The 16,185-nt window shown below is 48.1% G+C and overlaps 1 protein-coding gene across 1 annotated transcript in view; it reads right to left on the reverse strand.

Annotated features, from left to right (window-relative positions):
• Window positions 1-231: 231 nt before the first annotated feature.
• Window positions 232-16,185, reverse strand: part of Ablim3 (actin binding LIM protein family member 3) — a 109,667-nt gene continuing 93,713 nt past the window's right edge. The window contains exons 15-23 of the mRNA XM_027949352.2: window positions 13,627-13,761; window positions 12,520-12,584; window positions 11,220-11,367; window positions 9,346-9,375; window positions 8,711-8,769; window positions 6,799-6,859; window positions 6,017-6,024; window positions 5,407-5,487; window positions 232-2,404 (exon numbers count right to left, since the gene is read on the reverse strand). Coding sequence (XP_027805153.1) covers window positions 2,291-2,404; window positions 5,407-5,487; window positions 6,017-6,024; window positions 6,799-6,859; window positions 8,711-8,769; window positions 9,346-9,375; window positions 11,220-11,367; window positions 12,520-12,584; window positions 13,627-13,761 — 701 coding nt within the window. The 3' untranslated portion in view covers window positions 232-2,290. The remainder of the gene's footprint in view (window positions 2,405-5,406; window positions 5,488-6,016; window positions 6,025-6,798; window positions 6,860-8,710; window positions 8,770-9,345; window positions 9,376-11,219; window positions 11,368-12,519; window positions 12,585-13,626; window positions 13,762-16,185) is intronic.

The following is a 16,185-nucleotide window of genomic DNA, read 5'->3' on the forward strand; positions in this document are numbered from 1 at the left end:
CTCTTGAGTTGTTACAGAGGCTTTAGTGAGATGATGTAGAAGGTCCTCAGCATAGACCTGGACATGTTGTTGGTGCTTAATACTTAATTGCTTTTGATAGCAGAAGCTTATTTGTGGTTGGAGCAACCTCTGCTAACTTGAAGTACCCTGCATTTTGCAGAAAATAATCTGGATACCGTTGATCTCATCAAATATTCCCATTTTACAGAAGAGAAATCAAGGCCAAACAAGTGACTGCTCTTTAGGTTTATTTATTTTGAAAAAAAAATGTGCATGGTTTAGCCTTTTCCCATGTCAGTCATTTCCACTCACGCTGGAAACCACAGAGAACACGGGTCTGGGTTGCAATGATGTGCTTTTATGGGAAACAAAAATATTCAACAACAATAACAAAAGCCCTTCAGTCTCGCAAGTTGTTAACCAGTGATAATGAGGCAGTTTCAATGATTGTGTCTGGCTGGGGACATTTCTCACGGGTCAGGAACATTGAAAGATGTTGGCCAAGAAGAGAAGTTGCAGGGAGATTTGACATCTTAAACCAGAGTACATTCGACTTCCCTTCTGGTCTCTCCACCCTATTACCCTTTTAACTCGCAGTTTACAGAGATCCTTCCAGATTTCACTCAGATGCAGTCTCTTCCAGAAAGCTCTCCTTGGTCTGCACCAACTGCATCTGGCTCTTCAGTAATGTCACACTTTCTCAAGCCTTCTCTCACTTTCTGCCTTATATTCCTTATGTTTGGGTGTACGTCTCATGTTGCCCACTCTTATTAGGCGTGCCTCTGAGATGGGGCCCACATTGATTCATCCCAGCACCCCTCTCCCCCATTCAGTGCTCAGTATTCAGCAGGTACTCAGTGAGGGTTGTTGGATGGACTTTAGTTTGACATTTGCCTCATTGCATTACCAGCCACTTGAGAGTCACAGTTGTCACCTCCACTTCTTCATCCTTCCTCCATGATCTCAAGATGGTCTGAAACAACATATCTCCAAGAAGGAACAGTGCCCATCCCCCAAACATGGCCAATTCAGGGTTGAAAGTTTGGAAAGAGGATGAGAAAAGGGTAAGCTTTCACCCCTGTTCCAGAGACAGGAAAGGCAGGCCCCTGGGACAATCTGGATGACCGTGAGCAGTGTTGGCCAACACCTCATTTTGGAATCTTGTAAGAAGTCATGCTCTGGAAGTTTCCTCCATGAGACCTGGCCAACTTTGCAGTGGGACCTGGGATTGATGTGGGGGTCTAATATGGTTGCCCAGTGGCCCAGGCCAAGAGCCTTTCTCTGGGGTGTGGCCTATTCTCCCTGTAGAGGGTGGTGAGAGCTGTCTCTCTGGTTGTTGGGTTGGAGCTGTGGGGGGAACGTTAGCCCTGTGGTAGGTAGGTCATCAGGCACATAGATTGTAATAAGGCTGAAGAATACAGGCTGCAACAATCAGCCTCTCCTAGGAAGGGGGAAGCGTCAGGAGGTGCTGGGAGCAGTGAGGGAGAGAGGAGGGTCAGAGGTCCCACAGCTTGGATTTGGCAGGTGCCTGGCTCCATTTCCTGTTCCCAGCTCCCTCTCCTCTCCTCTGTTCCTCCAAGTCCAGGCCAGGCAAAGAGGCCAGTTGGAGGTGGTGGAGGGAAGGGAGCACCTTTTTTCTTTTTCTACCTTTGAATCCTAGATTTGGACAAGGGAGTGATCAGGATTAAGGGCAGAGGAGGAGGGTTGGTGAGCTGAGGAGAGGCCAGGGCCCTGTCCACTTCTGTCCACAGGTGTAACGAGTGGATCTGGGGCTCACACTTCTAACTGCACCACCCTGAGAGCAAAGAGCTCCAAATTGGAGGTGTGGAGAAAATTTTTCACGAGACCTTGAAGGTGCTCGATGATTTGGGGAGATCACTGTGGATCCTCCCATAGAAGGGCCCCTAAGGGGCCAAGGGTGTGTGAGAACTGCAAGGTCAAAATGAGCCCTGGAGACTCGGGAGAGGGCCAAGAAGCAGAGAGCAGAGAGACTCCTTCAGGCACCTTTTGAACAGAGTGGGGACTCACTTTGGGACAGATGTTTCAGTATAAAAAGGATCCCCAGCAAAAGGACGGGGTCCCTTCAAATCCCTTCCCGGATCCCACAGCACATAGAAAAGAGAAGTAAGGAGCATAAAAATACCTTAATGATGTGGCTTGCCTGACAGTACAGAAAAGCAAGTCTCACAGAGGCAGCGTGTCCCATCACACAGGGGGATGACACCGCGCTTCAGGATAGAGATTTTACATAATCTTTATATAAATGCATCTATATGTATAGAGCCTCTGCCTAGAAGAGCCGGGCTTGCTTCTTGAGTTCGTTCCTCTTCCAGAGGGCTAGCCGCTCAAACTCTGAGATGGTCATGCCAAAGACTTGGTAGAACTCTTCCTGGGACAGGTGGCGCTGAAGGAGGAGGAAAGGAGGGAGAGAAAACAGCATGAGGACAGGAGGTGTGGGCTGTGGGGGGTGGGTGGGCACGGCAGTGGTCTCTGCGTTTCCTCTGAGTGCCCTCTGCCTGGCACTAGGTTCCATCCGGGAAGTGTGCAAGAACTGTGTTGAGCGGAGGAATGTGGAAATGAATGTTTCCCTGGAGGGGCTTCTGGAGCTGATCTTGACAGTGGCTTGTTTGAATAAGGATGTGAGTGGTGTCCATATGTGGCTTTTTGTGGGTAGGTCCCTTTAGTGTCCCTCCTCTTTCTTTCACGGTATTGATTTGTCTGTCCTGTTTTACTCTAGTGAATGCTGAAAAATAGTTTGTATATGAAGAAGTTTTCTTCTCTGTTTCTTCCATAGTAAAGACTCAGGGAAATGGTAATTCAGCCTCATTTATTCTTTTTCTATTGGAGGGTGGTGATTGCTACTGATTCTCTAATTGATATTCTCTACTGTGTTCAAATTATTTTTTTATGAGACACAATATAAAGGAATGGTAGCCTTGTCCCCAAGTAAAGTGTCCATAAGTAGGACACACTGAAAGGAGACAAAGGCTTCTCTTTCCATCACTAAGGTCCAACTGGAGTCTTCCCCTTCCCTTGAGTCCTCAGAGCCCCTAACAGCCCTGTGCATGTGACATTCACCACAGACTTTAAGGCAAAAACATTTAGAGCATGGCTTTTAAAGCCAGGTGGACATAGGTGTGTGACCTTGGACCTGAGCCTCAATTCCTTCTCTGGAAAACGGGAGCATCATAACACCTACCTCATTGGTACCACCAGGGTAAATGAGAGGACATAGGTATGTGCTCAGCACAGGGCCACCATATGGGAAGTGCTCCATCATGGCTCACCCTCACTACCGCAAATACCCATCACATAGTGCAATCTGGTCCCCATTTCCTTTGATTTCATCTCTGTTTCATCTTCTCTTCTGTGCTCATGTGACCCCAGCCACACTCAGCCTTGCTCCTGCATTAGCCTTGGTACTGAGTGTTCCCTCTGCTCAGAATGCTTTTCTGTCTCATGAGAGCCTGGCTAATTCCCTCCCCTACTTTGAGCCCTTGTTCAAATGTTACATGGTCCATGAGACCTCCCCTGATCTCCTTTTACCTTCTTCCTTAGCCTTTACGGACTTCTTTCTAATGCACTACAGCATTTATTGTTTGTGTTCTTTAGTATCTGTCTTCTCACGTAAGAATGCAAGCTCCAAGAACGCAGTCTGTTTTGCTCACCAATATATTGCAAGCACCTAGAATAATATTTGGTGTCTATGCTAGATTTTTCATATTTTTTGGATGTATGAGTATTTGTACTATGAGTCCCTTGAGGACAGAGTCAGGGATTTCCTTCTATAGGCTGCTCCCTGAACTGGGGCAAGGGCTGAGGCAGTGTTTCTAGCCCAGTGATTTCAAATCTACATTACTTGAAGCTTTTAAAAAATACCAATGCCTGAGTTCCTTCCTGAGATTGCAGTTTCATTGGTCTAGGGTGGGGACCATGGATTGATTTTGATGCTCAAGAAAGACTGAACTTCTCTGGGCCCAGGCTTCTGGGGAGCTGCGATGTTGCGTCCCTTCCTTCGGCTTCACTGAGTAGCCCTGGGAGCTGTCCCCTTCAGCACTGGCAGATGCTCACTTCTGGAGAGGAAGGAGACCCATGAGGAGAATCTCTCCTATTCTCAGGCTGCTGACCCAGCCGGCTAGAGCGGGAAGGGCCCACTTGCATTTCCCTCCTCTGCCTGTACCCTGAATGAATTCTTGAGCATCAGGTCAAGGGTGGTTCATATACTCTTCTGGAAGAGCTTGAGCCTCCTCTTTTAGAAGCCCGCCTCAATTCCACAAATATTTCCTGACATCTCTCCCAACCCCAGGTTCTGTGGTAGAAGACAGACAATCTTTGCCCCTTGGAAGATCAGGGTCAGGCAGAGGAAATGGGTAAGTCGATGATGTAATAAAAGGAGAATGAGAAGAACTGAGTCCACCCCTGGCCACAGGCTAAGGGAGGCTGGAGGAACAGATGAGTGACCCACCCTGCAGGAGGACTACAGGAGGGCATGGGGTATTGAGATCACAAGTGTGGAGCCCTGAGGAGCGAGAAGGTTCACAGCCTGGGAAGGTCACTCTAGGGAGAGGGAAGAAGAGGGAGAGGCAGGGAGAAGCATGTCAAGGGAGAGGGTGAAGCATGCCCCAGACCATAGGAGACCAGCGGCTGGCACTCCACATCAAGCAAACTGCACTGCTTGAATGCCCGACACCATGCCCAGGCCACGGTGACTGTGCCTTTATCTATACTGATGCTAGTCCTCGTGGTGCTTCCTTCCCTCTCTCCATCCAAATCCTACCCACCTTCCAAGTCCATCCAAATCCTCCCTGTTTCAGCCTGTGTCTCACAAACTTAGTCCTCTCTGATAAGCAGCAAACTAACCTCTACCAGGTACTGAATATTCATTTGGTCATCAGACTCTGTGCCAAGGGCTTTATGTGTACTGTTTATTGATCATTTATTTCTACCCCCTTCACTGTGCAAGGAGAAAACTAAAGTTTAATGAGGTTGTGGCTTGGCTACGCCTGCCCACCTCGTGATGGCAGGAGCAGTGTGGACCCGGGGGGTTTTCACTCTGGACTTATTTATGCAGTGCCGCCTCCCTGACTTTCCCCATCACAAGCACTAGCTTTATGTACAGCTCTGAGACTGCGGGCCCCTTGAGGGTGGGGCCCAAATCTATCTCTTCTCCTGTGTCTGGTGTTTGCAAAATGTCAGCACCAGGTGAGGACATGCTGCTGCCAAGCATCTGAAGTGTCATTTGGGCTGAAGAGGAGGCTGCACACAGCAGCATGGATGGAGGAAACTGCTCCAATCTATGGGGCCTTAAAGCCATGTATTATCTGTTCTCTGTCCGGAGCTGGATTGGACCAGCCAACTTTGGATCCCTTCAAACTCAAAGGCTCCTGTTCAGTTTACTGGACTTACCTCCAAGCGTGTCCGGTCCACATCCTTGGGCAGTCGGTTTCTCCCTCTTGTGGTCACCAGCAGCAGTTCATAGGGATAGATCTAAGGAGAAAGGTAGGAGGTGTTTCCAGCTTGGGAGAGGCGGGTGGGCCTGTCTCTTTCAGCAATACTTTGTGTCTGGGCTCCTTCCTCTAGCCAGAAAGGGTCAGTGATTAAGTCTGGAGGAAGGGCTGGGCCTGCCCTTCTTTGAGTTGCCTGTCAATCTTAAGGTATCTTCTCCCAAAATGTAAGTCCCAACAGCATCCCCTAAAATTGCCAGGGACAAGATTAGTGGCATTTGGCATTAGTGTGAGCACAGTCTCCTGAATTTAAGTGTCTAATATTTGGTGGTCTGGTAATCCACCAGTCTTTGAGGACCAGGGAGATAGTCTAATCAGTTGTCAGAAGACCTAGGGCAGGATTCAGGGATGGTGGACCAAGGGGGGACAGGGAATGTTAGTATCAAAATGACCCAGGGGTGATTCATCTATGTTCCCTTCCCTGAATAGAGACAGTGCTGTCATCCTCTTGCTGGTCCCCAAGGTACTGGCTCCAAGCATCAGGAGACCCCCAGGGTCTATGTGTCCTTTACCTTGTACTCTGCAGAGAGAAAAGACATGCACAGAGTAGGATCCACAACTCTTGCTTTGCATTACCACAGTGGCCTCTGCCTCAGTCTCCTGGGAGGTCTGGCCTCCACACATGCCTTGCTCGTGACCATCCAGATATCTTGTCCTTGCTGAATTCATCATGGAGGATATAGTCAGGTCTAGTATGACCATGGAAGGTGGCTGGAGATAGGGCTGAGCTCATTTTGTGTTGGTTTTAAGGGGAAAAGAGCTTTTGAGATATTTAGAATAGAAATAAGAAGAATGTGAGACTGGGAAGCATGTGGGAGGGATCTTCCCTTTTCTGGGGGAATCCTTCAAGGTTTTGATGTGCCTGCTTGGAGCTGCTGGTGGAGGTTGGTGTGGGAGCTTCCCTGACAAAGGGCGTGAAGCTCATGGAATTTTTTTCCTGGGAACCATGTGTATTTGGCTCTGAGTGTTTCCCTCCACCAGGGCTGGCAGGCGACTTTAGCTCAGCAGGACAGGGAGATCAGCATTCTGTGATGGCTCTGGGAACCCAGATGGGACAGATGGCCTGGAGATCACCCAAGGCCAGGGAATTGAGAGGATGAGGGAAGAGCAGGGCAAAGGAGGCAGTGGAAGTGGAAGGGAGTGGAAACTTGGGGTTTGGACAGAGCCCAGCATGGGGACAGAATCTGTAGGAGTTGTTTGCCAAAGGTCAAGCAGCAGCTATGAGCAGTGCATCCGGAGTCCCTGGGAAGTCCCAGGAGGGACCTCCTCCTGCAACCCCAGTGAACGTGCTTACCTCGCATGCCCCAGTTGACTGCGTTCATGCTGTCGTAGTGGAAGAGGTCTGCGCTGGGTGTCTGCAGGAGAGACAAAGCCAGGGCTGGCCTGAGCCTCCTGGAAGCACTCGCCCATCTCAGGACATGTACCAGGGAGCAGGTGGGGCACAGGGCCATCTCAGCAGTCCCCATCTCCAGTCAAGGGAACTGAGCTTGCTGCCAGCTTCTGGTGCCTATTCCTAGCACACAGTAGGCACTGAATATATACTCAATATATATCCATTCATTTGGTGAATTTCATCTTGTGCTTTCTTTCATTGGTCTATGAGGTCTTTCCTTACAACCCTATTGAGAATTCCAAGTTGCCCCCTTGATAAGCTCTCAATCTTATTCTGCTCCTCTCTTTTATTTTTTGTGGTGCCCATGATTGAACCCAGTGCCTTGTGCATGCGAGGCAAGCACTCTACCAACTGAGCTATATCCCTAGCCCTTCATCTTTTTCAAAAATAGCACTGTCTTCTAACATTCTATATGATCGGACTTGTTTCCTATTTACTTCCTACTTTCTGTTGTCCCTAGAAGAATATAAGCTCCGAGGGGCAGAGGTCTTTGTTCTGCTGTGTTACAAGCATCCTGAATTGTACCTGGTGCATAGAAGACGCTTTCAATAAACCTCTGCTGAATGAAGGAGTGTCTAGCCTCCGGTGCGTGGAGGACAGCGTGCGTAGCAGGCAGGGGTTCTCAACACCAGCCACTGCTCTGTAGCAATGCTCTCGTCATTTCTGTGAGCTCCACCCCAAAATAGTCTCCTAATGGATCTAGGGTTTCCATTTCTGCCCATCTGTAGTCTCCATTCCACACATTGGGCAGAGGGATCCTTTGGATCTCAGTACATCCATTGAACTCTGAAGTCCTTACTTGGTGTACAAGGCCCTAATGAGGTTCCTGCCTGGCTTCACCGCCTTATTCCCTCCATCCTGGTCATGTGGTTCAGGACCACTTTGCCATCCCTACTCAAGGACTTAGACGTTGTACTTCCCTGCATCTGGATGGCTCTTGCAGGTCACCAGGTGATGAGGTTCTCTCTCCACACTCAAGCCTTTGTCTGAATTCACCTCCTCTCTGACTTCCCTTCTCTATTCCATGGCTCTGTTTTCCACCCTAGTACTTCCAACAACCTGATATCATGTCACACATTTTCTTGTTCATTGTTTAGGTACCAACTAGAATATGAGTTCCATAGGAGCAGCAGCTGCTTTCAGTACAGGATCTCCAGTACCTGAAACAGTGCCCGAGACTTAGTGGGTGCTCAATAATTCAACATCTATCCCAAAGTTCTTGTCCTTGGCTCCTGTAACTTGTTTAGTTTCACAGCCTCCAGATCCATCCTATTGCTAACAAGACAAGTTTTTATTCCCTTGCAGACTTTAAGCCAGTTCACTACTTCTATGAAGTTTTTATGTCACAGGCTCTAGAGCTCATGTAACTCAGAAGACTACATGCTATATTGGGGCACAGCAGTCAGGTATGGGTTGCAGATTTAGTTGGTCTGGCTCCATGACTGCTGGGTGTGAGCTTGGGCCAGTCACCTCAGCCCTCTGCCTCCATTCCTGCATCTACAAAATATAGTCAATACTAGTAACCCCCTTCTCTGGGAAGTGAAGGTCACATGAATAGGTGCTGGTAAAGTTCAGTGTCCAGCACAGGATTCTTGCTCAATAAGTACAAGTTTTCCCTGGTCTCTCTCATGGAGCCTCCTTTCACACAGGGGTCATAATTGAGGTATGCAAGTCTTTGCCATTGGGTCCCTTCACTGGGTTCACTTCTAGCCCCAAGATTTTCCCTCCAGTCTCACTCAAAAGCAGCTGCCAGAATAATGGCCTGGTGGTGGGATCTGGGGGTGGTCCCACGCCCCAGCAGAGCCCCTCTTACCCTGTGCAGCCCATTTCTCCTGTAGGCAGGCAGAGAGGCAGATTTGGAGATAAGAGGATCTGAAAAGAAGGATCCAGAACAATTACCAGGAGCTCTAAACTAGGGGTCACTACTCTCCTTGGAGACATTTGGTTATAAATGGCCAGTATTACCCATAACCCAATGGGAAGGGGTAGGAGCCAGAGGCCCCCATTTTTCCTGATGCCCTCCAGACCTGCAACTTGACCCCGTTCCCTGCAGAATTCTAGGCCCACCAGAGACAACTACTCACACCCATTTCTGGCCTTAACCTATACACATCTATCCTATGATGAACCCATCTGTCCAGTCCACAGGTAGCTCTGGTCAAAGGCCTGGAAATTGGAGTTGAGCTCAGAAGCAGAGGGAAGGCTCCCAGGTGGGTGGAAGAGGTGCTCTTTCTTCCTCTTTGGAAGCTGTTGGGCATGGCAGCCTTGGTTCTAGAACCCCAAGTGGAGCCTTGCTATCTCACAACTATGGTGGGGTCAGCTCTTTGAGATCTGGACTGTGCCGAGACATCTACACTGTACAGCCAGCAGAGATCTGGGAGACTGCAGCCATCTTGACAGTACCCTCACAGGATACCACGAACTGAAAGCAGGGCAGGTAGAACATACCACTGTCAGCCAGGTAGTGTGAACGAGGAGCTGCAAGAAAGAAAAGCTGGAGGTCAGGGTTCATGGGGACAGACAGACATGATAGAGAGAGTTCCTGGGGACAAGGACACAAGGCTTCTGTACTTAGCCACCTGGCTGGTGGAGAGGAAGGGCCTTCTTAGCAACTCCATTACTACTGGTCAGTTTCCAATGGTGGTGCCTGCTTCCCCCCGCATCCCCCCAGCTCCTAGTCCAGCACCTGGTGTGGTGCAGATGATCTGGGATGCTTGTTGCACAGATGTGGTTGAACAGAAGTGATTTTGTGTGTGTGTGTGTGTGTGTGTGTGTGTGTGTGGAGTTGGGGAAGGAACCCAGGGCCTTCCACATGCTAGGCACACACTCTATTCACTAAGTGTGAATTTTGAGCAGCCTGGGTACACTGCATAGGGCTTAGAGCTGGGGATTGAAAATAGTGGTCAGATTGTGAAAATGGGCTCATCTATTCATCCTGCCATTAATAGACACCTAATTTTACACAAGTTACTTAATAATGCTTTGGTTTTCTCAACTGTAAAGTGGGAGTGACAGTGTCTCCTCTATAGGGCTTCTGTGAAGAATATATGACATAACACAGTAGGGAACTCAGCACAGTGCCTGGGGCATACTAACAGGCCCTACAACTGGCTTTACCATCACCACCACTGCCATCTTTAATCTCACCAAGCTCAAGGTGTAGTAAGGCAAAGAGGGAAAAGCTCATGGCCTTAGGGTCCCTCCAACTTAGGTCTGATCTTTGCTCAGTCACTTATTGGCTTTTTGACCTTGGCAAGTGACTTCACCTCAGTTATCTCATCTATAAAATGAGTGATAACAATCTTGAGGTTGCAGGGATTCTCGAGGATCAGGAATGATAATGTGTCTGTGTATAATAAACAATACCTATTATTGTCCATCATGTATTGATGTGAGATGGTATTTCCGGGTAGGACTGAGTCCCACAGGGGTAAGAAAAGGAGGAGGGGGCTGGGGATGTGGCTCAAGTGGTAGCCCGCCCGCCTGGTATGCGTGCGGCCCGGGTTCGATCCTCAGCACCACATACAAACAAAGATGTTGTGTCCGACAAAAACTAAAAAATAAATACTAAAGTTCTCTCTCTCTCTCTCTCTCTCTCTCTCTCTCTCTCTCTCTCTTTAAAAAAAAAAAGAAAAGGAGGAGGCAGACAGAGCACGTGTGCCTGCCCAGGAACAGGGAGGAGCTTGCAGTGACAGAATCTCAAAGTCAAGTGCTTGAGTGAAGCCTCTGTTTGTATATCTCTAAGTGATGGGAGGCCCAGCACCTCAGCAAACGGGCTTTGAGCCCCTCAGGCTACAGTGTTGGAATTTTTTCTTTACATTGAAGGTATTTTTCTTTACATTGAACCCAACAGAATGTCACAGCTTCAGATGGCCCAAAGAAGTGGGATGACTGCTCAGGGCAGAGGATGGACTCATTGGTGTCCCATCCAGTCCCTTATTAAGTCTGTGTTCTAGACCTGAGGAGGCTCTCAGAGGAGACACCTGAGATGGAGGAAAGTGTGTGGGGGGGTCTGGGGTTCACTTTCACAGGCAACTTCTCCTTATCCCTTTGTTAGCCCAGGGGATTGAGTTTGGGGCTGGTTGTGTTCCGACAAAGCTTTCAGGAATGGGACCTCATGGAGAAAGCTCCATCACTTACAAACTCATTGATCTTGCACAGGTTGCTGAAGGTTTCTGTGCCTGGGTCCCCTGCCTGTAGCATGTGGGGGCGCCTACTGCTCAGTGGTCTGGGAGGAAGAAGGGGGCACTTGGACGGTGCCTCACAGGGTGCCTGGCTCAAAGTGAACAGCTGGCAGGCATTGGCTCCCCAGGAGTGCTTACAGCCATTGAGGGACATCTCGTAGCCAGCTGTGTGCAGGGCCTCCCGGCTGCTGGTGGAGCTCCGGGGAGGGGTCCAGGGATCGGCGTAGGAGCTCGACCGGGCCTTCATCTCCTCCTTAAGAATCAGACGGCCAATCCCACTCTGGAGCTGGGGTGGGGAGGAGCAGGATGAAGTTAGAAGAGAGCAGATGACCCTGGGAAGGGCTGACTCACTGGGACCTTTTTTGGGGAACCTCTGTCATTTTTGCCTTCCCAGCATTCCTCCCTCCTTACAATACCCACATTTCCTTTGGACTTCATCTCTCTTCTACAAATAGTCCTGAGGCCTGGGTGAGGCTCTGGAGGTTGCATAAAAAAGCAGGTTTGGCCATGACAGGATCACATTGCCCTTGTCCCAGCAGTTGGTTCAAAGATAGGGAGATAGCCATCTTTTTTTTTTTTTTTTTTAATTGAGGTAGAAATCATATAACTTAAAATTAACCATTCTGAAGTAAAACCATCCCTCAGTATCCACAGGGGATTGATTCCAGGTCTATCCCTACTTCATACCAAAATCCTCAGATGCTCAAGTCTTATGTAAAATGGTGTGGTATTTTCATATAACCTATGCACATCTTCCTGTAGATTTCAATCTCTAGGTTACCTTTCTAGATGTTTTTGCAATATTTTCGAGGTTCGCCCACATTGTTGCATGTGTCAATACTTCATTCTTTCTAACAGCTGAATAATATTCCATTGCATGGATCTGCCACATTTTGTTTATCCATTTGTGAGTTAGACCTTGGGGTTGTTTCCACCTTTCAGCTATTTTGAATAGTACTGGCATGAACACATACGTACATACATTTGTTTTAGTCCTTATTTTCAATTCTAATGGGTATTTACCAGAAGTATAATTGCTGGACCCTGTGATAATTCTATATTTAGCTTTTTGGGGAACCATCAAACTTTTCCACAGTGGCTGGACCATCTTATGTTCCCACCAGCCAGCTGGGAGAGCCGTTGGCACCCATTTGCCACTATAAGAAGAGGACCAGTTTGAACATGAAACAAATACAGAGGCGAGCCCCCCAGGCAAAGAGAGAGACAGCTTCCCTATGACATTTTTTTTTTTGAACAGCTGGATCTGGTCATATCTGAAGCTAATCCTACCATTTTATTTTTCAGCTATGCAAAATTAGGCATTTCTTTTTTCTATTGTAAGTAAGTTTGAATATTATTTCCATTCTTGCAAATGAAAAAAAAAATCCTCAGTAATATACCCTCTAAGCTTCTTATTTCAGTGATGCAGCCTGCTCACCTTGTGCATGCTGCGGTCAAAATCATCTTCCTCTCCTCCAGATGAGAACCTCCTGGCTCGGGGCACTGTCAAGATACAGATGGGATCAGCTCCATTCTGTGCTCCCCACTCAGCCTGCCCTGGCTTAAGCCATTGGGCCCTTCCTCCCTCCCTCTTTCCCTCCCTTCCTGGGATGAAATAGGCTCATCTAAGATACCTCCTGGGTGTGGTCTCTCTTGTCATTGCAACCTCTGAACACCTAATCTCTCATGGGTGCTTGTTCCTGTCCACCTTGGATTATACTATTTTTGTGTCTTGCCTCCTTTTCTAAATGGAGAATTCTCTGAGGGTAATGAAAGACTCACTTCTGAGCATCCATGAAGCCTTGCAAAGAATGGGCATTTAATTAGTAAAGCCAGGTGTTGAATCTAAGCGACATAGATCAGTACTTGAAGACAATTTCTCCCCATACTTGAAAGGAATAACTCGGGATCTCTGATTCGGTGAGGAGGTGACCCAAGGACCAGGATGCCCATGAGAGCCTTTTATCTTTCTATATCTTTTCTTTTTCCATTCCCACCATTTTTCACCCTACAGCCAAAGTGATCTCTCAAAAGCATGACTGTGATCATGTCACTGTTTTGAATAGCTTCTAACTAGCTTCTAACTAGGATGATAACCCACATCCTTTTCTCAACTCACAAGACCTGTGGAACATCTTCCCTCATTCCCCACTTGCTCTGGTCCCTTTCCAAGGTTAAGGTTAACAGGGTAGCCTTTCCTTTCCTCCAGTAGAACTGGTCCTCCCCTCTCAGGTGTGGGCAGATGTCAGACAATCTGCACTCCCTGCTGACCTGCCCCCTGGTCACCCTTAGTGTGGCAACCTCTGCATCTGGCTGGACAGCTCGCCCCTACCATCAGCTCTCCTACCTCATGTTTGGGATCTATGTCTCCTCCACAAGGGCAGGAACCTGGTCTGTTTTGCTCCCCAGTGTATCCCTAGGGCCTGTGGCTGGCCCTTCATTCTTATTCACGTTGGTGGTGTGAAGAAGTGGGTGATTGTTCTGACCTCTTAAGTCCCTAGCACAGGTGATGGGCTCTGGCTTCAGGGTCCCATGGGGGTGCTACCTTTGGGGGACCCATGGTAGGTCCAGTACTCAGACTCTGCAGCATAGTAGGGGTCTGGCGAGTAGGCTGGGCTGTACTTGGAAGCCTGGCTGATGTCTTCACTTGTTTTGCTCTTGGTTGCTGTAGACAAATCACCTGCAAATGACCCAAGAGGAGCTGAAGTCAGTGTCCTGGCTGGGAATCTGTACCCTTTCCCTGTCTCTGCCAGGCATTAGCACATGGGATTGAGGCTACTTTGAAGTCAGAGATAGGAGGGTCTGGGACGTGGAGCATTGGAGATAGAAAAGCTCTGGTCCAACCTCTCCTTTTATGTTTGGGAATCTAAAGACTTGAGAGGGAAGGGGCTTGCTTAAGACCACACAGAAAGTTTGAACCAGATCTGGGCCAGATCCAGGCTCCTTGCAGCACAATTTGTGAACTCCCAGGTCTGCTCTTTAGTGAAGAGTAAAACTCAACAGGCTCCAGAGGAGTCCAGCCATTTCCTTTCTGGCCCCTCAGGAGTCTGCTTTCTTATGGATGTGAGCTACATCTAGACAGGAATCACAGGCAGGGCTGTGGTATTTGTAGTGTGGGCAGCCTTCTACCATCATCCTGTTCTTTTTTTTTTTTTTTTTTTGGTACCAAGGATTGAACTCAGGAGCGCTCAACCCTTAAGCCACATCCCCAACCCTATTTTGTGTTTTATTTAGAGACAGGGTCTCATTGAGTTGCTTAGTGCCTCACCATTGCTGAAACTGGTTTTGAACTTGTGATCCTCCTGTCTCAGCCTCTTGAGTCCCTGGGATTACAGGCATGCACCATGGCACCCTGCCTATCATCCTGTTTAAGGAGGCTACAGGGCCCAAAGGACGGAGCACAAGACAGCGGCTCAGCAAAGTTGGGTTCTGGTCCTAACTCTTGCCACTTAGTTCAGGTACAACATGACACTGGGAAAATCCTACCCATCTCTGCCTCAGTTTCCTCATCTTTAATTGTTGAAATTGGTGCATTGACTCAGAAGCTCCAAGTTTCCTTTGGAAGTGAACCCACAATAGGAGTGACCCAAAAAACCCACTGTGCATGAATGCTTACATGGCAGTGACATTACGGTGGTCCAAAGACTGATGATTTGTTGACAAGGCAGAGAGAGAGAGGGATTGGGGAAACTAGTGTGATTACACAACTGTTTCTCAGGGAGACCTATAGGGAAGCTTTTGGGACAAGCTCTGTGTTCTGTGGAGCCAGAGCAGCAAAGGTCCTGGGACAGGCTGACCTCCAGCAAGCTCATCTTGTGCACCTTTCTCCAGGAGTGCATGCTAAGGAGCTTTGGAATTCTCCTTTGACTTGGGTCCTGGGAAGTCCCTCCTGGCAACCACATTTTGTTATTTCACCACCCTGTCCCTATGCAGCCACCTCTACCCTGGAGTTTTCCTAGGTCTGTGCCTCTGTTACCGCTCAGAGCCAACCTGGAAAATCCTACCAAGTCTGAGAAGCTTGGGACCTGTAGGCTTTTTTGCATATAAAGCCAAGTCACCTTTGTTGGGGCTGGTGCCTTCCTGTGGCCGCTTGGGGGCACATAGCATGTCCTTCACAGTCACATGTACACATGTACATGCTTCCAGAATCGCTATGGGGGTGCTATGGCCCCCACTGAAACTGAGGATGTTTGTAGAAATTGCAGGGTCTTTAGCACCCAGAGCCACTATTTATACTTGTCCTGACCCCTCCACCAGGTGGTTAGTTCAGAATCTGGTACAGGACTGCTCCACATACCTTCAAGCTTGTCCAAGTCTGTGCTCCCTCTGTTACAGGCTAGACCCACAGCAGGAAAGGGTACCTAGGGTGGCAGCTGCTCTTCCACATTGGCAAAGGGAGGGATATGCTTATTCAGCTGAGGTCAATAAAGGCTTTTGCAAAATGAACAGGAGGTTTCTATGGTGAATGACTTGGTGGTTCTCATACCAAGCATAGGCAGGAATCATGGATGAACCCAATTTAGTGCATTTCTTGGGCATCCTTAGTATTTCTAATTAGGGAATCTGTCATAGAAGGGGCTAGGGAATCGGCCATTATTTAATAAGTCTCAAAGGAGCAAATGGTCCATAGGCCATTCTTTAATAAACAGTAAAGGAATGAATGAATGAAAGAAGGAAAGGATTCTCTACTCTTTTCTCATCTATGTGCCCTTTTAGGGTCTTCATCTGATTTCAGGATGACTGAGACATCTTAGAACAGTTGTTCCCAAGCAGGACTAAGCAACAGAATCACCAAATAAATTGCTATAATTACAAAATTTCAATTCAGTAAGTCTAGGGAGGTGTTGAAGAATCTGTATGAATCTCATGTGACTCTAGTAAACATTTTTAATATCAATGCCTTGGAGTATAACTCTTCCAGGGGCACATGCATTTTATAAGAATTACCCTGATCATGGGACTTAAAACACCAGACAGCAGGTAAAGGGGGTTGGAGAGGTGGTGGGAAAGAATTTAGGGGACATGAGGCCTTCCTTTCTCTTTTGAATGACACAAAACTCCTTTACAATGTCACCCTGAGTGATTTGGGGTTAGCAAGAAGAAG

The sequence above is a fragment of the Marmota flaviventris genome, chromosome 5, assembly GCF_047511675.1.
Source record: "Marmota flaviventris isolate mMarFla1 chromosome 5, mMarFla1.hap1, whole genome shotgun sequence".
Taxonomy (NCBI): Eukaryota; Metazoa; Chordata; class Mammalia; order Rodentia; family Sciuridae; genus Marmota; species Marmota flaviventris.